At 39.2% G+C, this 23785-nt stretch overlaps 1 protein-coding gene across 1 annotated transcript in view; it reads right to left on the bottom strand.

The window, feature by feature from the left end:
* The window catches only part of LOC100514494 (schwannomin-interacting protein 1), a 774043-nt gene that overhangs the window by 585384 nt on the left and 164874 nt on the right, over positions 1-23785 (bottom strand). The window contains 2 exon segments of the mRNA XM_021069725.1: positions 6207-6287; positions 12823-12887. Coding sequence (XP_020925384.1) covers positions 6207-6287; positions 12823-12887 — 146 coding nt within the window.

Below are 23785 nucleotides of genomic sequence, written 5' to 3'. Positions count from 1 at the left end.
GTTTTCTTTTTTGGTAGTATCTTTGCCTGGTTTTGGAAGTAGGGTGATGGTGGCAACATAGAATGTCTTTGGGAGTGTTCCTTCTTCTTCAACCTTTTGAAAAAATTTAAGGGGGATGGGTATAAGTTCCCCTTTGTATGTTTGGTAGAATTCACCTGTGAAGCCATCTGGTCCTGGACTTTTATTTGTGGGAAGTGTTTTTATGATATATTCAATTTCATTTCTAGTGATCAGTCTGTTCAGTTAATCTAGTTCTTCTTGATTCAGTTTTGGCAGGCTGTGAGTCTCTAGAAAGTTGTCCATTTCTTCTAGGTTGTCAAATTTGTTGGCATACAATTGTTCATAGTATTCTCTCATGATTTTTCTTTGTATTTCTGTAGTATCCATTGTGACTTTTCCCTTTTCATTTCTTATTTTGTTTATTTGGTGTTTTTTCTCCCTTCTTCTTGGTGAGTCTAGCCAGAGGTTTGTCAATTTTGTTTACCTTTTCAAAGAATCAGCTCTTGGTTTTATTGATTTCTTCTATTGTTTTTTGAATCTCTATTTTAGATGTGTACTTAATGAGAAGCCTTCCTCTTCCACACAGACTAAGCTGCTGGGTCTGTTGCCTCCTGCTGTGCCCTGGGAGTGGCAGTTGTTTAAGAACTCTGCCTCCATTGGTAACAGTTCAGCCCCTACCTCTCCACTGTACACAGCAGCCTGTGTGCTGGGGCCACCAGCTTTAAAATCAGCAAATGAAAAACTTAATAGGGACGATCTCATAATGGGTATTACCACAAAAATTCAAAACCATAAAAGGACATAAGAAAATTTTGGAAAGTGATGGATATGTTTATTACCATAATTATGGTGATGGTATCACAAATGAATGTATACGTCTTAAGCCCATCAAATTGTATACACTGAATGTGTTTTTTCTGGTGTATGAATTATACTCAATAAACTTCTTAAAAACAAAACAAAAAACATTAGCAAATGAGTTTCTTTCAAATAAGGTCAGGGCACTCTTTTCAAGGGCTGCTTCTGCTCTAAGCCATGGGGTGAGTAAGTCCACCTGCCCTGTAAGAGATATTCCTCAGTTTACCACAGATTCTGGGGTCTTGTGGGCAGGAGCCCCATAGTTTTCAAAGCCAGATGTTTTGGGGGCTCATCTCTCAGGTTCTGGCCTTGAAAGCTGGGCTGCTCCATGTGGAGTATAAAACTTTGCTTCTCAGAGGACTCAGGGTTTTGAGTTCCCTCCCAACTGTGGGTCATAACACCAGGGCTGGGGTTTATGGAGAGACTGTGTCTCAGCCTTTCCTACCTGCTTTGGTGTGTTCTCCCTCTTGTTTGCCCAACGTGAAGCGGTCAATGAACCAGTTTTTAGTTTTTTTCAGGGAAAACTGTTCCACATGCAGCTGTGGGAGAAGGTGGTTCAGGATCTCCCTATGTTGCCATCTTGAACTGGAACCTCCCAGAAACGAAATGTGTTTAGAGTGATACAGATTCTGGTGCAGTTTTGCTTCTCATTAGCTGTGGCCTTGGGCAAAAATACTAAACTTACTGGCCTACATTTTGCTTAAGCACAAAATGAGAACAATAACTTCTTTGGAATTCTTGCAAGGAGTCAAGGATAAAGTATTTAAATCACTTAACCCCAAACCTGACAAATAGAGGTCCTCAATAAATCATGATAATTACTTAAGAAAATCAAATGCTTTCAAACATTTTAAAATAATATGTTCATGTTATGTACATTGAAATGATATGCTGCCAAGGGGGAGGGGGAGTGAGTGAGATGGATTGGGAACTTAGGGTTGGTAGATGCAGATTATTGCCTTTGGAATGGATAAGCAATGAGGTCCTGTTGTGTAGCACTGGGAACTACATCTAGTCACTTATGATGGAGCATGATAATGTGAGAAAAAAGAATGTATACAAGTATGTGTAACTGGGTCAATATGCTGTACAGTAGAGAACTGACAAAACACTGTAAACCAGCTATAATGAAAAAAATAAAAATAATTGTATAAAAATTAAAAAAAGAAATGATATGCTGGATTCCTGAGGATCTTTACTGGCAACATTTTATTAGCTCGACATAAAAATATGTTTGGAAAAGTTACAATTTCATGAAAAAGACAAACTAGGCTAAATGTTTTCCTTGGATCTTCTCATTGAATGCTCACTACAATCCTTTAAGACATGGTTAGTGTTCTCATTTTACAGAAGAGTGAAGCTGAGGCCCAGAGAGGTAAGCAACGCCCCCAGGTCACACAGCAGGTTAAGAAGCAGAGCTGGGATTTGAACCTAAGGTGCTCTAATTCCAGTTCATGCTCTCAAGCCCTTTTCTCTCATGTCTTTTTTTTTTTTTTTTTTTTTTTTTGGCCATGCCTACAGCATGTGAAAATTCCTGGGCCAAGGACTGAACCCCTGCTATTGCAGTGACAATGGTAGATTCTTAACTTGATGTTACAAGGGAATTCCTCTCGTAACTTCTTTTTTTTTCAGTTTTTAAATAAATTATTTTATTTATTTATCTTTGTCTTTTTAGGGCTACACCCGAGTCATATGGAAGTTCCCAGGCTGGGGGTCAAACCAGAGCTGTAGCCAGCAGCCTATGCCACAGGCACAGCAATGCCAGATCCAAGCCACATCTGCGAACTACACCACAGCTCACGGCAACACCAGATCCTTATCCACTGAGTGAGGCCAGGGATCAAACCTCCATCTTCATGGATACTAGTCAGGTTCTTAATCCACTGAGCCACAGTGGGAACTTCTTGTATCTTCTTTTAATTAAACTTGGGACTGAAGTTGATAGGTATTACTCTCAAACAAATGCAGTTAAACAAGGTTATATTGAGAAATGTCTCTGACATTGTTTTGAGAATTATCTTCCTTCTTGAGTGTGTCTGTCTGTCTCTGTTTCTCTCTCTCCCTTTTAGAATCTATATGTTATTTCATCACTAAATAAAATATATTAATAAAAAGTAAGGAGAGGAATTGAACACATTTAAGGAGCAGACTTTTAAAAGAGGATTTGTATTTCATGGATCAGTGTTGTTCACAAAATAAATATAGTTAAAACACTAAGAGAGGGACTGTACACGGTTAATGAATAACTCTTAAATGATGGTTTGTATTTGGAAGATGCGTTTTAGATCTCACTGCAACATGCAAGATGTGACCCTAACCTGAAGGGCAGAGGTTGGATGGCATTTGGAGTGTTTTGTTTCCTCCCTTTGTGGTCAGGCCTCCATGCTAAAACCCGTACTCCTCTGCTGTATGCATTCGTTTCCAGACACTAGGCAGCCTTGGTCCTTAAGAATTCTTTCACCTTCAGTCTTAAGAGTTGCACGGGGAGAGTTCCTTGTGGTGCTCTCACTATTAATTTTGCTTTCATTAAATGTTTTGACTTAAGAGGACTGCCTTGGCTTGATCTTCAGAAAATCTGCCCATCACCTCCCCAAAGTGACTTTTTATTATTAGCCGTGAAATTTTGATTGCTCTTGCCCTTGTGATGCAATTCTTTAATCCTTCAAGCCTAAAACTCAAAATTACCTCTTAATGGTGGCATTCCTGAACCAGGGGAGGCACCCTCTCTGACAGTTCCTCTAAATTCTACCCTCGAACTATAAGTTCTTTCCTGAAGGCAACTGATTCCTTCCACTGATACTCTGCACTGCCACGTACAGGTTTAGGCTTTCTTACCAAATTATTTCCTTTTTCTGTTGTCCTGAGTCTTAGGGAACAACTGAGACCCTTTCCTTCCCCATCTGACCCCCACCCGAGTTCCCACTAGTAAAGGTACACCGTGGAGGCAGCCCACACCTGAGAGCAGTTTTCACCCTTCCTTATCTCTTCCATCCCAAGACTGGCCTGCCAAGATGCAGAGGCATGCAGGGGCTGGACCATCCAGAAAACCTTCATTGGAACCTATTGCTCTCTCTTCATCAGAGAAGGGTTTGGAGAGTTTCCAGGAAAGCAGATGTGTAGTGCAGTAACCTCCATTTCTCCAACCCCTCCTCTACCAGGGAAAGGTAGATGTCTAGCTGGTTCCAACCAGAGAAAACAGAAGATGCTAAGTGAAAGTCTGTGAAGTTTGACAGTGATTCTGGAACATGGGACAAAACCCCATCTTTCATACCCAGGGCTCTGCAGGTCCCTTGGGGATCGGGGATGGAGGTCTGCCAAGATCCTCCCTGTTGAGGATGCCAAGGTCAGCCTGGGGGATATGGTCCCAGCAAAGCAAGGGACACTACTGAGGAGGTGGGTCGGGGGAGACAGGAACAGAGGTGTTTCTAAGGAAAGAACTGCCTGGGGTTGCATGTGTTCACCACCAATGGGAAACCTGGGGCAGCCTTGGTGTTTAGCACCCAGAGAGTGGGAGAGGTGACACTAGAAAAGGAGGGAAGAGTGAAAAGAGCAGAGGGCAGAGGGAGGGAGAGAGGGAAGTGTGATGTATGTACAGGGGAGATGTTCAACCTGTCACGAGAGTTAAAAATTTAATAACCAGATTAGACAAGAGTCACTGAACTGGACTAAATTCTCCGATGGGACTCAAATTCCATTATTGGGTAAGATTAAGTTTTCTCTCCCTCAGCCTCTTCCGGTGAGTGGAAACGGGGTTCAGAGTTATTAGAAGAGATAAAAACCATTCTGTTTGCACCTCACTGAGCTGAGACTCCTCCATCAAACCAGACGCACATAAAATCCTAGACTCTCTGAGCTTGCTGGATGCTCAGGCACAGATATTTTTTCCCTTTGCGGGCTCCTCCCCCTGCCACCTGCCCCTCTGCCGCTATGGACTGTAGATGATGAAGACTAAAAAGGACTAGGGAGGGTTCTTAACTTCATTTCAGGATTCAAATTAAACACTAATTTTTCACACAACCAGCTTTCCTTTCCAGCAGTCTTCGAGCTAAGAAGATGTTATCTTAATGAGAAAATTTCTAAGGATAAAACAACCTATGTTTGGAAACTAACATCTTGTGTAGTGTGGCTGACACCCTGCTTACATAAAACAATTCAGGAGCCTGATTCATTATTCACTTAGTAAGTGTGGTGCCAAACTACCTAGCATGGGATCCAACAGGTTCAGAAGCCACGTCTGAACTTTACCTTGAGAGGCAAGCTTTTCACTGATGACCAAGGTTAATGCAACTATACAGGGATGTATATTAATATTTGCTTTTATCCAGCAGGACATTGTATATCTGTGTCATTTCTGCTTCAATTCCAAAATTCAGTGATGGCTTACTGTTCTTCAAAGTTGTATACCTCAAGGCTTCCTTCCTCAAAGTGTCTTCTTTTCTGTAAGATTTCTCTTTCATGTCTAGCCAAGCTCAGACATGTTTAAATTTTCCAGATACATGGTTCTCAGAATGTTAAGCTGTGTTCGTGTGCATGCGTGTGTGCGTGCATGCATGTGTGGGAGAGAATGGTGGAGTGTCAGGCAGAAATATACATACCCTCACTGATAATGCTTATAACGCGCTCCTGAAGGAAAATCTGAACTGGGAAGGATTGAAGAGAGCAAACAAATAGTTTAAAACTGCCCCTTCTCTACTTAAAAATTTTAGAAGGTTTTTATTTTGTTCCAAAACAGCCTACCTCACTTTGGAACTTATAACAGTATCATTTTTGTTAATATGTTAATAGGTATATTTAGCAGTATTCAATACTCATTTGTAGTGGGGAAAAGGGACTTTCATTCAGCCTAGTATTTAAGAGAGACTAAGAAAGAAAAGGACAAGAAGTGAGAAAGAAAGGGAGGAGATATTTTCCTAAAATAACTAGACAAGAGCTGGATTGGAAACAGGAAGAAGGAAGAGGGTTGAAAGAGTGTGTCTGTGTGTGTGTGTGTGTGTGTGTGTGTGTGTGTGTGTGTATAAAAGAAATGGCCTAAGGTAAAAAATAAGCAAGTTGTTCTAAGGTGGAATAATCAAGTTACTAAGAAGAAAGTGGAGAATACTAGTGGAAGTTGAAGAATATCACTCTGCTTAAAAGGAAAAGAAAACAAGAAATGATAAAGAATTTTCTACATTATCCAGGACATGGTACTGTGTGCCCAAAACAGCTTTGCTGCTGCTTAGAACAGGGAAGGAATAATGTGTAACACATAAATGTGAAATAAACGTGTAATTCTTATACCCCCAAATTTCAGAATATTTCTAACAAGAACTGTTAGTAAATGCTTTAGTGTAAACTTTGAAATAACTTACATTTTAACCTTTGATTCCAAGGGCTGTAGATTAAGGTGATATTTTTCAATATTATTCTCCACATCCATGGCCAGCTGGTGACTATAAACAGAAATAATGCCTCAATATAGCTGAATCCATAATGTCGACATTTACATCAATAATAATGCCAATTTAGATTTAATCAAAAAAGCAATTATATGTATAATTTTGTTCATTTTAATTTATTAATAGAGTCCTAAAAGTTCCTATTGATGGATGGTGGATAAATAAACATATCATAGAAAGAAAATGCTGGGAGTTCCCACTGTGGCTCAGCAGTAAGGAACCTGACTAATATCCATGAGGATGTGGGTTCCCTCCCTGGCCTTGCTCAGTGGGTTAAGGATCCCATGTTGCTGTGGCTGTGGTGTAGGCCAGTGGCTATAGCCCCAATTCGACCCCTAGCCTGGGAACTTCCATATGCTTTAGGTGTGGCCCTAAAAAGACAAAAAAAAAAAAAAAATAAGAAGAGGAAGAAGAAGAAAGAAACAAAGAAAACATTGTTTTGCCTTTTAACGTTGCTTTTTCTGATTTCTGCCATTTTCCTCAACATTCATATGTATGATATGTAAATCATTTACTTTAAACAAAGAGGAAAGCAGAATACTCAACCATTTCAGGAGAAGAAAAATCATAAGTAGAGTGTTACAAATGCCATGATACTGTTCAACTAGTAAACTGTAGAGAGAACCTCATTAATTTCCAATGATGTCACTACCATTGAGCCTTTCTCCTTTCATTCTATAGGAATCTGCCCTGGAGAAAGATGGAGGACTATGAATATATTGCCATTGCTCCTATGAACTTATAAGACAGTCTCTGGGTGCTTAAATGGTCAGGGAAGTCTTCCTGGAGACTGTAGTAGCTGTTCTGGGTTTTGTAGACAGGAATTAGCTAAGTTGAGATGTAAAAGGTAATATACATAAGGAAGATATTAAAACAAAGGAGTAGAATCCAAAAAACCCAAAAACACCAATTTGAAAAGATACATGTACCTTCGATGTTCATAGTAGCATTATGTCCAATAGCCAAATATGGATGCAACCTAAGTATCCACCAATAGATGAGTGGATAAAGAAGATGTGGTGTGTGTGTGTACGTGCGCACATGTGTGTACTGGAATACTCTTCACCCATAAAAAAGAAATGCAATCTTGTCATTTGCAACAGCATGGACAGACCTTGGGATACTATGCTTAGTGAAATAAGTCAAACACAGACAAATACTGTTTGTTATCACTTACATCTAGAATCTAAAAAATAATAAATGAATATAGCAAAACAGAAATAGACTCACAAATATAGAGAACAGATGAGTGGTTTCCAGAGAGTGGGGAGAAGGAAGGGGAAAGAGTCAAAATTGGGGAAGAGGATAAAGAGGTACAAACTACTATGTATAAAATAAATAAGCTACAAGGATATATTGTACAACATAAGGAAAAGAGCCAATATTTTGTAATAACTTTAAATGGAGTCTAATTAATAAAAATTTTAAATCACTATGTTGTACATCTGAAACTAATACAATATTGTAGGAGTTCCTGTCATGGCTCAGCAGTGAAGAAACCCAAGTAGCATCCATGAGGACACGGGTTCAATCCCTGGCCTCACTCAGTGGGTTAAGGATCTGGTGTTGCCATGAGCTGTGGTGTAGGTCAAAGACACGGCTCAGATCTGGCGTTGCTGTGGCTATGGCACAGGCCGGTGGCTACAGCTCCAATTGGACCCCTAGCCTGGGAACCTCCATAGGCCATAGGTGTGGCCCTAAAAAGACAAAATATGTAATTTACAATATGTAATATTGTAAATCTCCTATCCCTCAAACACCTATTTTATCCCTCCCTGTTTTCTTGCCTTTGGTAACTGTAAGTTTGTTTTCTCTGTTTGTGAATCTCTTTCTGTTTTGGAAATAGGTTCATTTGGGGTTTTTGTTTGTTTAGATTCCACATATAAATGTTATCACATGATATTTATTTTTTTCTGCCTGGGTTACTTCACTTAGTATGAAAATGTCTAGGTTCATCCATGTTGCTCCAAATATAATTATTTCATTCTTTTTATGGCTGAGCAATATTCCATTATATATATGCATCATATCTCCTTTATCTAGTTGTCTGTTGATGGACACTTAGGTTGCTTCCATGTCTTGGCTGTTGTAAATAGTGTTGCAATGAATACTGGGGTGCATGTATTTTTTCAAATTAGCGTTTCCTCTAAATATGCCAAAGAGTGGGATTGCTGGATCATATGGTAACTATTTGTAGATGTTTTGATGATGGGGCCATTCTGACTGGTATGAGGTGATACCTCATTTTAGTTTTGATTTACATTTCTCTAATAATTAGCAACATGGAGCATCTTTTCACATGTTTTTTGGCCATCTATATGTCTTCTTTGGAGAAATGTCTATTTAGATCTTCTTTGATTGGGTTGTTTGTTTTCTTGATATTGAGCTGCACGACAAGGATTAACTTCCAAAGTATTTTCTCCTCTTGAGAAAGGAATAACCAGTGAAGAGGAAAACATGGTAGATCAGCTGTATTCACACTAGGCCACGAGGTGGTGCTATCAGCTCAAGATAGCTTTGTGGTTGCCCAGGTGGTGTGTTGAGGGCCAAGGAAAACATCACTCCTGTCTATGCCACTGGCATTCAGAGTCCATTATTAATTTATTCTTATTCACTCATTAAAGTATATATTCAATGTCTCTTATGTTCCAGGAACAATGCAAAACATGGGGGATATAATGATGAAAACACTAGATATGGTTCCTTTTCTTAGGTCCTATAATCTAAGAGAAGATGGATATTAAACAATTTATTACAAATGTGATGGGCGTTATTAAGGAGGAAACACAGAGAGATCTAATGCAGTGTCAGTAAACATGGCAAGAATCATTTTTATAATTCTATGGTCTTGGAACAACAGCCTTATAAAAAGAATACTTTAAATATTATAAATTAAGCCCCTTAATAACAAATTTTAGCAAACTGGGCAATAGAGGTATATGTCAGGTATTGGGGGCCTGTTGCTATGTAGCAACCAAAGACAATGCTCAAGTCTTCACAAAGAAAAAAACTTTATAATATTAACAAATTTATTCATTTGGAATTATAATTTATATATCCTTAACAAACCATACACTACAAACACCTGGAGGTTTAAACTGGATGTCTCTAGTTCATTCTATCAATAATTGCCTGTCGTTAATAAAGTGATTATACATCAGGAGAATGTTTAACTTACAATCATATATTTCCTATTCTGATACCCAGCCTGATTCAACATTGACAAAAAAAAAAAAAAAAAAAAAAAACAGCAGTCAGCCTAAGGTCTTACTTAAGTTAATAAATGATTCTCAAAAACAATGGAGTCATAAACAGCCTCCTAATTAATGGCCTTAGTAATTGCTCTTCTCTGTGCATGGGCATATGCCAAGCTTCACTGAGAGAGAGAATACAAAATGCACCCAGCCTTGCATATGGTCTCAAGAAGAAAGGAGTTGCAGCTTCCCCTCCCTCCCCTCCAACCGTCTACCACAAAACCCTGCTGAGCATTCAGAATAAATGTAATGTTCCAAGAGGGAATAACCGATCACCAGCTATGACACCACTATCGCTTAACTTATGGTCATTTCGAGTAGCTGAAATGATTTACATCGGCACCTAAGTCAGCTACAGCTATAATGAAATGCCTAATCTGCTCACTCAAAGTACACCAATTTTTCAATCAAATTTGACAGCTTTCAAGGACACAGCCCTGCCCTGAAGCAGATCGAGAAAATCTTTGGAATTCCATGCAAACGGGTATAGTTGTTAGGATGGGCAACCTCTGTTCAGGGAAGCATGAAAGGGAAGCTTGCCCCACAGGCCTGCAGGTTTTGAGGGAAGACTCTGAATCCTATCCCTGGAGTTCCTCAATCACGACCAGGAAAAATAAGCAGAGGAAGCAGATTGGCCATTTCCAGAAACTTTTACTTTCTCAGGCTTCTAGATAATGAGAGGGAAAGAGGAGAGGAAGGGGGGTGGGGGGAAGCAGAAGTCACACAGACCATTAATCTTCACGTATCTTCCTAAGAGCATAGAGCTGGGAAAGACATGTTGGTGCTAGCAAGGGGTTTAATATAGAGTTGTGGTCAATTAGCAGGAAAAAAAAAAACTTCTGGAGTTCACTTCTTACATTAAAATCAATAATGAAAAAATAGCGTAGCGGATTTAATAAATAAATGAGCTGAGCTGAACATCAGAGAAAGTGTGTCCTCAGAGAATTAAGCTAAATGAGATTATTGAATAACCAAAAATAAAAAATCTAAAATGCATGTAGACCACTGCTTCTCAATCCCAGACCCTTATTAGAATCACAGGAAGGAAGCTTTTAAGAAATACCAATTCTAGGCCCTCACCCCCAGGGATTCATATTTGATTTGTCCGGGGTGAGGCTTATAGATTTTTACTAAACTCCCTGGTGATTCTAAGTGCAGCCAGGATGAAGAACCACTGATCTAATGTCATTACAACACTAATCTCCATAGAAGGAAAAATCTTTCTATTTTCAACCAAAAAAAAAAAAATCTTGTTATTATTGTCTGCATATAATTAGTGATGGTGGTGATGAGAAGTGGGAGGAAAATCTATTTTATTCTTATTTATTCGTATTCATGAGAACTGGCAAAATAAGGGTAAATTAAATTCAGAGATAAGCCAGAAACTTCATTTGATCAAATGAATGGTTTTTCAAGTGGGAACATGGCTCTTCCTCAGAATCACGGAGACGGAATGAACCCGAGAGACTGTCTAGTTCAAATAGCCCCCAGGTGGATAGGGAAGGAGCCTATGCTGAAAGCACAACACTATCATGGGTGTCTCATTGCATGCACTGAGACCATCAAGCAAGCCATTTTTAAAGATGGGCAAATAGACTCAGGGTGGTTAAGTTTGTCAAGACTCACAAAAGCCAGAAGGAAAAAAAAAAAAAAAAAAGCAGAAAGAGGAATCGAATCCAGGCTTTTTCATTGTCAGGAATGTTTTCAACAGCAGGTTGGATGGTCCGCAGGCATTTCCAGTATCTATAAGCTCAGTCCTTAATAAAGAATCCACTCTGTTAGGCAGACTGAATCTTCACAAAATTTATCATTTTTTTTTTCCTGAGTCTCAAAGCTGTTGCTTCATAAATCCTGCTCATTGGTCCCTGTTTTGCTTTCTAAAGCAAGATGAGCAACATAGCCCTCTTTTACAGGAAAAGTCCCTCAAATGTTTAGGAATAGCTGTTATGTTCCCTCTGAGATTTCTCTTCTCCAAGCCACATATCCTCAGCCCTTTTTAGTAGCTTCATGTGGTTCCAGAACCCTCAGGTTTTAAGCAACTGCCTCTGGTACCCTTGGGGATGTCAATGTGCTTTTTTTTTTTTTTTTTTTTTTTGTCTTTTTGCTATTTCTTGGGCGGCTCCCGCGGCATATGGAGGTTCCCAGGCTAGGGGTCGAATTGGAGCTGTAGCCTCCGGCCTGCGCCAGAGCCACAGCAACGCGGGATCCGAGCCGCGTCTGCAACCTACACCACAGCTCACGGCAACGCCGGATCGTTAACCCACTGAGCAAGGGCAGGGACCGAACCCGCAACCTCATGGTTCCTAGTTGGATTCGTTAACCACTGTGCCACGATGGGAACTCCTCAATGTGCTTTTTAAATGCAGTGCCCACAGTCAAGTGTGGCAACACTCACACAGATTTGACAGCGGGACTTAGCAGTTGCAAGCAGGGGTTCTGGTGGCTTTGAACCTAAGCTTCATTCCCATCCTCACCTTTCTTAGCTGAGTCTACTTAGACAAGTGCTGAAAGCTCTCTGAGCCTCTTTCCTCATCAGTAAAATGGAAATAATAATGCCTATATTAAAAGGTTGTAATCAGAATTCGATGAAGAAACATCTGTAGGCATTCACTGGTACAGAGTACACTGTAAATGCTCAATTAACAATAGGTCACTTTCTTTCTTCCTGACAATGTATGCCTATTAATCAGTCTAATACTCTATTTTTAGAAGACATGTAAAGTCATGGTCTCAGGTTAATGTCTTATAAAATTTCTAAGCATTCGTCCACAAATGAAATCAGAATACATCTTTCACATATTCTAATTTTACAATTTTCTTAAAAACCTAAATGAAAGATCTTACTTTCATTTCTGTTCAGTTTCATCTCTTTCTTTCTTTTAATTCCAGCTCAGTTTTGTTTCATTCTGCAGTATTATTTTGAATGTTCATTCTATTAATCTTAGTGTTACCCTGGTGATTTTTGCAAGTTTTATGATTTCTTTCTACATACATTACTGATTAAAAGCCAAAGACAGGGCAAGGTTAAGTTCTAAGCCCTCAGACGTACCATCAGAGACATCTTCAGGCATCATATTACTCTGTTAATCAGTACAACTTTTGTATTGTAGCCAACGAGCCATAACTCTACTTAACTATACCTTGAATGAGCCACATTTACGGCTCCTGACCAAAATGATGTCATAAGATAAATTTACTTATTTATTTTTGCCTTGTCTAGTTAGTTTTTTTAATGCAAGCTTTCAACTTCAATTTCCTTTAGCATTTTTACTTACTTTTCAAGTAAATATTTTCCATCATTAGCTTGTTTTAAAGGATTCTGCAATCTTTTCAGTTCTTCCTGTGGAAAAAAAAAAGAAAAGAAAGAGGTGTCTTATAAATTGACTTCTTGTACTTATGAGTAATAATATTTCAGGACCACTGTTAACAAAACTGAGATAATCACCATTAAGAGTTCTGGACCTTGCAATGGATGAGTGTGTAAACGTACAATCTGATTCTTAATCAAATTAAAATACAATACTTCCAACTCAAATTGTGTGACTTTTTTTTTTTTTTTTTTTTTTTTACTGCTAAAGATAATGCTTCCTGTTATTTTTCCGGAGTGGCGATATATTTATATGGATCCACCCACACTCTTCCCAAGAAATGTACTCTTGTCAAGAGTATTATGGTTGCTGGTTGCTGGATGAGGGGCTCTAAGGAACATGTGATGTGTTTGGCCATTTAACAAACACACTCTCTCGTCCCTTGGGAACCCATGGTAACTTCAGCTCCAGTGCTCGGGCACACACATACACACAAGCACATGCACACACACCTTCCCTGAATTTCAGGTGTCCATAGTCTCCATAATCCCATTCCCTCAGCCACAGTGATTGGCTCAGGGATGTGATGGAAGTTGGCCTAGGTTCCTAGTGAAACTGCCTGTCCCTGGTCCTATTATCACCAACAGCAGTATTTAAGAGGAAGATCACTGTTCCTTGAAGTTACTCTGCTTGTCTCATCACCACAAACTGTTGAAGTCCAAGAGGAAGCCCTGTTTAGCACTAATTACTCATTTGCCCCCAAATGACCATCAAGACTAGTCTCAAAATGACTTCCAAGTCTCCTAGGTTATCCTCCCATTACCCGTTTTCTTTAACTTCATAATTCACTGTTCATCCCCAAATCTGACCCAATCACCTACCTCTCCCCAGTAGCTCCAACTTTTTCACTGGGCCCTTTGGAAATCAGTCTGTCATCAGCAAAATCCTCTGTCTCCTCAGTTTCTTTCCCCTTAAGCATATTTTTTAAATGGAGCCCTTGCTGTTCTGGGGACAGCTAAGTTTTTTTTAGAAGAAGAAGATCAAAGAACTGTTTAGAAATGAGTTTTAGGATATAGCGGAGTCTCCTGATGACAACGCTGGCTGATGCCCAAGCACACCGTCTCCCCTGCAGTCCTCTCTAGAAGTGGACATTTCTTCCCCACATGCTATATGACACAGTCTTGCTTCTCGTTGCTGCTCCCTGACCCTCCTCACTGCCATACAACCGCAGCTTCTCTGGCAACATGCCAGCAGTCTGTCCCAGGCCTCTGTCCTCTTCTCTTCCCATCTATCCTAACTCCTCAGGAGACTTATCCAATCTGCAACTTTAAATTTATATTTGTACCTGCCCTCTGCTCTAGATTCTTGTGAATCCACCCTTCTACTTGAGAGCTAAGTGTGCATGTCTGACAGGCATCTCAAGTTCAAAACCAAAGTCTTAATTTCCCTGCTCAGACCTTCCCACCAAAACCTCCTATGTCATCACTTCTTCATTTTAGCAAATGACATCACTATTCACCTAGATAAGCAATAATAGGATCCCTAAAACCTAGCGGTCAGCTTGCACTCCTTCCTTCCTCTCACAATCCACAGTCAATCAATCAGCTGATCATTCTGGCCCCAGCTTCAACATACATCCAGAAATTGGCCACTGCTTCTCAATCTGGTCTAAGGCAGCAGTGATGACCTCCTGTCTCCCCGCCTCCCATGTTCACCCACCTCAGTCACTTCTCCTCACATCAGCCAGCATGATCACTAAGTACTCTGGTTTTCTTTTTAAGTGAGCAAAATGCACACTTCCTAAGTGTACAGTACAATGAGTTTTGACAAATTCATACACAGGTAGAATTAGCACACCAAACAAAATACAGAACATTTCTTTTACTCACTCCAGAAAGTTTCTTTGTATTCCTGTACAATCAATTCCCCTCTCCCCAAAGCACTCCTGATTTTTATCACCATAGATTAATTTTGCCTGTGCTATAATTTCATATAAACTTGTCTATTCTTTTGTATCTAGCTTAATTCCCTCAGCATTATACCTTGACGTTAATTGCTCAACCAATGTTAATGGTTTAAACTTCATTTCAGTATTGGGAGAAGAATTTTGTCTTCCTCTGAATTTTAGAGTGTGAGGATTTTAAAGTGTGAAGAACTCTGGAACGGCAAAGAGCTCTTTACTGCTACGAGAGATACTAACTGGGGGCGGGGGTGGGGGAGAGAGAGTAACATAACAAAGAAGAGGTAGGCAAAGGAAGACAGCCAAGGAACACATCCCTAATGATGCTGTGAAATTCTGAGTCAAAATGAGCTTGAATCCAACAGACTGATGGACTTTGCAGTTTCAACAGAGTCTCTCATTTGCTTTGATACTTTGGGATGAGATTGCTGGGTTTTTTTGCAATTGAGTTGGAGTGAGAGTAGGAGCCATAAGCTAGTGCTACTAAATACAAAATCCTAACTAGAAGAGCTATAGAACTATGAAAGTTCAAATCTGGACAGGGGTGCTATTGTTGTTTGGTTGGTTTTATTTTGTTTTGCTAGTGTCTTTAAAAAAATATCTTATTGAGCAGACAATGGAAGAAGCAAGTAGTGGTCTTTAGTTCCTTTTTATTAAAGTTTGCGGCTTTTATGTCAATCACTGGTGTAACAAACCTCATATGAAGAACATCTCTGCATCTTCTGCAAAACTGCTGTATAACACACAATACAGTTTCCTTGTGTTCATATTAGCACTATCTGCATAGCCATGGAAACAACCTACATGTCCACTGATGGATGGGTAAAGATGTAGTGTCTGTGTGTGTGTGTGTGTGTGTGTGTGTGTGTGTGTGTGTGTGTGCATAATGAAATATTACTCAGCCATAGAAAGAATGATATAATGCCATTTGCAGCAACATCGATGGACCTAGAGATTATCATGCTAAATGAAGTAAGTCAGAAAAAGAAAGACAAATACCATATGATATCACTTATATGTGTAATCTAAAATACAACACCAATGAACACATCTGAAAAACAGAAACAGACTTGCAGACATAGAGATCAAGTTGTGGTTGCCGAGAGGAGGGAGTTGGGGGAGGGACTGACTGAGAGTTTGGGATTAGCAGATGCAAACTATTACATATAGGATGCATAAACAACAAGGTCCTACTGTATAGCAAGGGAACTATATTCAATATCATGTGATAAACTATAATGGAAGAAATATATACATATATATGTATAACTGAATTATTTTCCTGTACAGCAGAAATTAACACATTTATCATTTAACATTACCAATTATACTTCAATAAAAATTTTTAAAAAGGCACTGTAAATTTTGCCACAGGTTCTCTCTTACATAAAAAGAATGAAATTTCAGGATTTAGTACTTGAGGATATTTTCCCTTTTTGACGAAATAGTGCACTTCTTTTCATTAACAATAACAACTCATAAGTCTTATGGAGGTGGTTTATTTTGTCTTGACTGTCAGAAGCTTAAGCTGAATTAAATATTCAATTGTTAGAACTATTCTCTCCAGGCTGTTAGTACAATTATTCTCTCCTCTGTTAACACATGATATGTGAACTTCTTTAACTCTCTTATAAGTGTGCTTTTCACAGTAAGTGGAAGTACTATCACATAGGCAGCTATATATGATAAATGGGTATGAAGATACAAATGATTGACACATATGATTTTATAGATAGAAATAAAGAGATGAGCAGACAAACTGACAGATAGATATAGACAGAGCATCCTTTTCACTCTTATAATGGCATTTTATTTTCAAGATAAAACTTACTCTTTAGCCCCACAGATACCTGTTCATAAGAATAAGTCTCCACCTCTATCCTCTATTTTCTCCCAACCCTCCATTCCTCCCACCCAATCCTTCAGCATATCCCATATCACTTCCAGTGACATAAGCAACAAATCCAGGTCATATAAAAATCAGGCTTAACAGCACTTTCATACAGGAAGGAAACCAGCTGGATAAGAACCCTCAGTTATTCTTGAAAATGATAGGTGGATTTTGGGGTCGTGAACTTTTTCTTGTTGACCCCCTGCACTGTGATCAGGAAAGAGACTGAGCAGTAGTAGTCCTGGCACTTTCTTCTCTTACATGTGCCTGTGACATGTTTTCTTCTTTTCTTTTTCCCTGGACATTGGGCGGGGGAGCACAGGAAGGAGCATCTTCTGCATTCTGTGACAGCCATTCTCTTTTCTTCAGTTCTTTCATTGCAGGGAGCTTGGAGGCAGGGGGTGGGGCACTTTGATGTAGTACTTTATTCAATCTGACTATCCACGTTCCAGGAAATCATATTAAACATAAGGTCAATGACTAACAAGAGCTTTCTGAACAGCTGCTCTGCTGACAATTTGGAGGATTGATTTCATCATTTGGTTATTTAAGCTAACTATACAAAAACACTTCAATTCAATTGGCCTGGAAGTTCCAAACCGTGTCCTCATTTTCTGGGAGATGGATAAGGAAGTCAGCTTGCTCAATGGATCTTCCTCAGAGTTTTGCTCTTTGAGAAAGTTTTAATTTACCATTGAAAATATCTATGAATTGGTCTCACCCATCATTAATTCCACTCACTAATCCTCTATGTCCCTGATTTCATATCTAAACATACCATTTCCCTACTAGAAACCAATGTAGCTCCTCAGTGCTTTCAGACCCTGAAAGGGTCTGAGCCAATGCCCACTTGTCTGTCTGAGCCTCACACTCTCCACCACACACACTCCCTCTCCAAGTCTGCTCATAGGAAACTTCACTCAACCCCCAACTTACACTCTCTTGCTAGACACTGAAGCACAGGGTGCCCCCAAACACTTCTACTAGCCCATTCTCATTCTTCTTTCAGGAAGTCCCCCACTTTTCCTTCCTCCAGAGCCTTTCCTAACTCAACAGGGGGGTCCACTATCTCCTCCTTTTCCTCAGCAGCCTGAGGTGATCCTTATTTTAGCATTACCTCCTTACCTGACCCACCCAACCGCTGAACCCCTCGAGATCAAGGGTGGTCACTTATGCACCTTAGGTGCCCATTACCCAAACAAGGCTTTTAGGTGGTGCCTAGTAAATATATGTATGCAGTGATCTTAGATGAAAAGAAACCTTAGTGGCTCCATAGTCCCTAAAATCCTAAGGATTTATATGACCTCTGGTGATTTTTCTCTGCCCCTTTAGATATACTCTCTCTCTCCCTTTTTAATCATCATTCTGTAGCTGTATTTTTTTTTTATTTAGCATTATACTTTTTCCAGCTTTACTGGGTATAATCGACAATTACAAATTAGACATATTGAAGGTATAAATTTGATATATGCATACATTGTAAAAACAATCAGCACAACTAATTAACATATCCATCACCTCACAGAGTTACCATTTTCTTTTCTTTTCTTTTCTTTCTTTCTCTTTGTTTTTTTGTTTCTTTGTTTTTTTTTCTTTCTTTCTTTGTTGGTGGGAACACCCAGTATCTACCCTCTTAGCACATTTCAGATACACACTATAGTATTGTTAACTGTAGTACATTGTTATACGTTAGCTCTTCAGAACCTACTCCTCTTCCAAGAACTGAAACTTGACCAGTATCTCCCCATTTATACTCCTTACTCAGCTCCACTCTCCTCTGTGCTCTGGGAGGCTCATAATTAGACTTTATCAAGCAGGCCCCTTTGTTCTGTAGCATTGGATAGGGTTTGAGTAGAAGGAGGCACTGGATGAGATCAGAGGGGAGCTGAAGAGAGAAGCTGGAGTACTCAGTCTCCGTGCTCCCCTCTCACCAGAGTGTGGGTTGGCATCACTGAAACTCCTAGGTGTTGCCTTTCCCATGGTTGTACTTGCCACACTCCCATAGCTGTTCTCTTTCCTCACCTTCCAAGACATTTGTTTCCCTTCCCTCCCTTCTTCCCTTCCCTCTCCTTGTCCCTCCAGCTACTGATAGCACAGATGCTTCGCCATCCCTGTGGTTCTTCCCACACCCTGCCCGGATCTACAGAGTCACTTCATTCAACTCTTTCAATCACTGTCTTCTCCCCAGATTCTGGCTTACATGCCTCAAGGATTCTAAGTTTGCTCTTGTTTGCTCTATCCTTGCAATTCCTTTTCTATAATCCAACAAATTCATAAACTAACAGTATGAATCAATCACATTCATTATCAAAAGCACATGTCTGTCTGATGGTGGATCCCTATCAGAGAAGCTGTCCAGACTCAAGGGCCTAACCTCAATTTTCTGGCTCAGTTTGACTCACCAGATAAGGGGAAATGTTCTACTATGCTCTATTTAACTTTTGTCTTTTTGACATTTGGGCTAAGTCCCTCTGCAAAGTACAAGTTAAACTGTTCAAGTACAACTGAAATATAGAGCATTCCATATTAATCTCCTTTCTCCAAATGAAATCTGTGTTAAGACTGGCTATGAAATGCAGGTTGTACTATCAGGGGGAATAATTAATTGATTACTTGCCAAACAGAGCCCATGCTTCCCACTGTCAGCAGATCTGTTTGAAGTCACTTAGGTATAAACTGTTAGAATGGATGGCAAATTCTGGATTTTTTTTTTTTTTTGGTGTGTCTGGCTTCCCCCTCCTACCCTAACCCTACAGGTTTTTCTCCTGTCACAAACAGGAGAATACAGCTAAGAGGTTAGACAAACACATCTCTATGGCCACTTCGTCAGCCCCTTAACCTGACTAATAATAAAATATCCTTTTTTTTTCCTGTTCCGCCACTTCTATCTAAACAAGCAAAGTATGATCTTTAGACACATTTAAAATCAGAAATCCATTCAAAATTGCTTTTTCTCTAAAGTGCACTTGTGTCTAAATGGCAGCCTTTTAACTTTTCTGACATGTGCCCTGGCCATTTTATTCTCAGCATATCCCAGAGCATTTAAGGTAACTTAAAATACATGGAAACAATCTTCAATTTACTTCATTGTATAGCTATGGGTGACAAAGCCTGTACTACTTACATACATCATTTTTGAGTTGGGAATAATTTCATATTAACCTAAGGGTAACTATTTAACAAAAGTTAAAAGCCAAAATTACTTTTGATACTTTTGATTATTCAGTCATTCAATTAAACATCACCAGGCTTCTTCAACCCCCTCCACCACCAACCTATCTCCCCCCCTTTTTTAATGGAAGTGTAATAAGGACACTAAAAAAGGGGTTACTAATGTTTGCATAATTTGGAAAAGTAGAAGACACAAAATCTATACTAATTTTAGCTCTGCATCATTAAACATGAAATATTGATTATCGCTCTTTGCAAGAGAATTTATGAAGCTAGCTAGGCTGCTGTGTCCACATAAAGTGATTCTGATGCTTTGCCCTCAGACCTCGGTGGCTGTAAATGATGCTTCTTGGTGACAGCTGGGAGGCTGGCATTCTGATCCACAGCCTTAAGAGATACATTTCCCAGATTAGACCAGGAATGACCCAGCTGCACAGCCCAACTTCAGAAAATTAAATTGGAGGGAGTCCAAACCCCTGTTGAAATAACTGTGTGAATTACAATGCTTCCATGGGCCTTGTTATAATGTAAATGTGCTTTACAATTTACTGCATTTCCCTCCTACCCCTGCTGTGAACATGGGCATTAATAGTCATCTTATATATTTAAGGCAAAAAGGCATCAAAAATAAAAATGCAAGATTCATGTTTTCTCCCTTTGGAAAGCATAGACTAAACTCCTTTCTTTTTCTTTGTCATTATTTTATTTTATTTTATTTTGCAAAAAGAGCATACATTTTGTTTATGTATTATGCATTAATGTTTTTTATGGCTGACAGGCCTGTAAATTTCACATGGGGAAGTTACCTTGCAACTGAACATGAATTTCTTTGGGGGGAAAAATGGCTAATAGGACATCAACAGCTCACTTAAAGGATTCATTCAGGTAAGTTATGGGCACATGAGGCATATATGAGGTAGTAGACGTCAAAAGAGATTTGATTTGCCTGCTTCTAGAACTTTAAGAACATTTTGAATGTCCAATGAGATGCAGAAGGGCTGTGATTTTATGGTGACAATCACAGAGGGAGGTGATCGAGGCCTCACTACGCCAGGTCGCAGCAGCATGATTATTCATTGCCTCATACATGGTAAAACTTACAAACACAGAATATGATGATAGGAATCATTGTGATAGCTCATTCTTTACCCTTGTTTGACCAGTCAGGCTATGTTCATAGTCATTAGGACATAAAAGCCTTTGACTGCCAACTCTGAGCATGCCAAACACCTGAGCTCATTTGAACAGATGCCAAAGAGAAACATATTAAGTAAAAACCCAGTTATGACTTTAAGTCATTGGTCACCTTGGATCTGAGATGATTTCAGCCACTAAGATTCTCCTGGATTGAAGGGTCCACCTATAACCAGATTACCCAAATTAGCCCCCTGCCCTAATCTGAATAAGCACCTACAACTCCATCTAGCTATGGTAGATGGATCCAGGGTTGTCAGACAGGATGAGCCAGACCAATGTTATTTTGAAAAGTATCCTTTAGGCTTAAATGTCCCTCCTCTTCTTTTCCTAAGATTGCGCATGATGTTCTCAAGGACTTTTGCTAGTTTCACAGATATTCTAAAATTACCATTACAGAATGAAGGCCCAGTTCATTGCAAAATGTTTAACCACTTCTTTGAAATCTAGGATATGAGAAATTAAAAAACTATTAGTAGTTATTTTAAATTGGTTATTCTACTCAAAGTTAATTCAGCTTAACAGCAAGACTACCATAAAAAACTCAACTGAGACTGAAATACTAGGTACAATTACTGGGGTGATGATAGTTTTTGCACCTGATATATTGTTGCATTTTGGAAAAAAATTTCTAGATACCATGCTTCAAGCAGAAAACTCAAATACACATAAGCACACAAGCCAGCAAATAAACACCTCAGAATGCAGACAGAATAGCACAGGTGGATGAAGTCAGTCCATACACCAACTCCAGGCTTTCTGTGCCAAAGGACAAAACAAGGTGCAAGAAATCAGAACAACACACAACTCCCAAATCAATTATACCTAATTCTGGAATGTACTTCATTGAACTTAGAAAATGCTGTCCAGATTAGATTTTTGGCTTGCTCCAACTGGAAAATGTCACCGAGTGACATTGTGAAGAAGAAAGCCAAATGCATGCTGGAAAGAGCTCTCCTACCATGCTCTGGAGCACTTCAGACATGCCCACCTCTACCATTCTGTTCTCTCCACTACCGCCCTTGTTCAGACCTCACTGACTCTCACCAGGACTGAGTTACAATGGGTTGCCTAACTGCTTTTCTTTAACTACATTTCTCATAATTTAACTCTCCTGCTCATAAATCCTACTGCCAACCTAAACAAAAATCATCTTCAGAATTAAAAATACTATTAATCCCTAATCCCAGTATTGCTCCTTCTAGATCTTCTGAAATCCTTTCAAGTTCATCACAAATGCAATTTTGTATATTTTAATATTTGCTTCCACAGCTAATTGCATGTCATGTCTTTGAACTACTGTTATTACTACTAATATTTATTGAATTTTACTGGGTGCCAGACAATTTGCATAAATTATCTCTTTAAAATTATGAATGCAGCTCCATAAAAATAGCAAAAATTGCAATTATTATTCCCATTACCTGGATAAGAAAACAGACTCTGAGAGATTAAGTAACATGACAAAGGTCTTATAGGAGAAATGGCATGCCAACCCAAGCAGGTTGATGCCAGCATCTAAATTTTATCCTTTCTACTCTTTCCCCATAAATGACATGGACTTCCAAAAGTGTGAGCAGCAATGGATCTTACCAATGGTATTTGTAAAGCAGAAGTTGTAGTGCTTTGTAAAGTATAGACTTTTTTTTTTTGTGGTGCCATTTTATTTTACTTTTTTATTTTTTATTAAAGTATAGCTGATTTACAATGTTTCTTCAATTTATGTTGTACAGCAAAGGGACCCAGTCACACACAGTACCCTGCACTGTACAGTAGCACTCCATTGCCCATCCATTACAAATGTAACAGTTTGCATCCATCAACCCCAAACTCTCCATCCATCCCACCTCCTTCCCTCTCCCCCCTGGAAGAGGTGATACATATATACAATGGAATAGTACTCAGCCATAAAAAGGACAACATAATGCCATTTGCAGGGACATGGATGCAACTACAGATTCTCATACTAAGTGAAGTAAGCCAGAAAGAAAAAGAGCAAGTACAGACTTTTTTTATCTGAACCAGTCATGTCATCTACCCACTGTGTGACCTTAGATAACTGATTCACTCCTCTTACCTCACTTCAGTGTTTGTAAAATGATGCCAAAGTCTACTACACAATGTTTTGTGAAGATCAACTTAAAAAACACATATTTTAAAGTGTTTGTGTGTAATAAAGGGTTGGCCACTCATAAAGAAATTCCCTAAATGCTTGTTTTCCTAAGGATAGTAATTATATCTCTCTTGTCCTGTCATTCCTGTGGTGCCCATCTCTGCTTCAGTCCAGCTGTGTGATCTTGGGCTGGGTAAGCCCTCTGAGCCTCAGTTTCATCATCTTTAAAATAGGGACACAGATAGTACCAAATTCCAAGGACTGCTATGCAATTTATACAACTCAACAGCAAAAAAACCAAAAACGCAATGGAAAAAATGGGCAACAGACCTGAATAGACATTTCTCCAAAAAAGATATACAGATGGCCAACAGGCACATGAAAAAAATATGCAATACCACTGATTATTAGAGAAATGCAAATCAAAACTACTATGAGGTATCACCTCACACCTGTCATAATGGCCATCATTAACATGTTAACAAATCAACAAATAACAAATGCTGGAGAGGGTGTGGAGAAAAGGGAACCCTCCTACACTGTTGGTGGGAAATGTAAATTGGTACAGCCACTATGGAAAATGGTATGGAGTTATCTCAGA

Source organism: Sus scrofa, chromosome 13 (assembly GCF_000003025.6).
Source record: "Sus scrofa isolate TJ Tabasco breed Duroc chromosome 13, Sscrofa11.1, whole genome shotgun sequence".
Lineage (NCBI taxonomy): Eukaryota > Metazoa > Chordata > Mammalia > Artiodactyla > Suidae > Sus > Sus scrofa.
The sequence above is the reverse complement of the archived record's forward strand: the minus strand, read 5'-3'. Positions and strand labels throughout refer to the sequence as shown.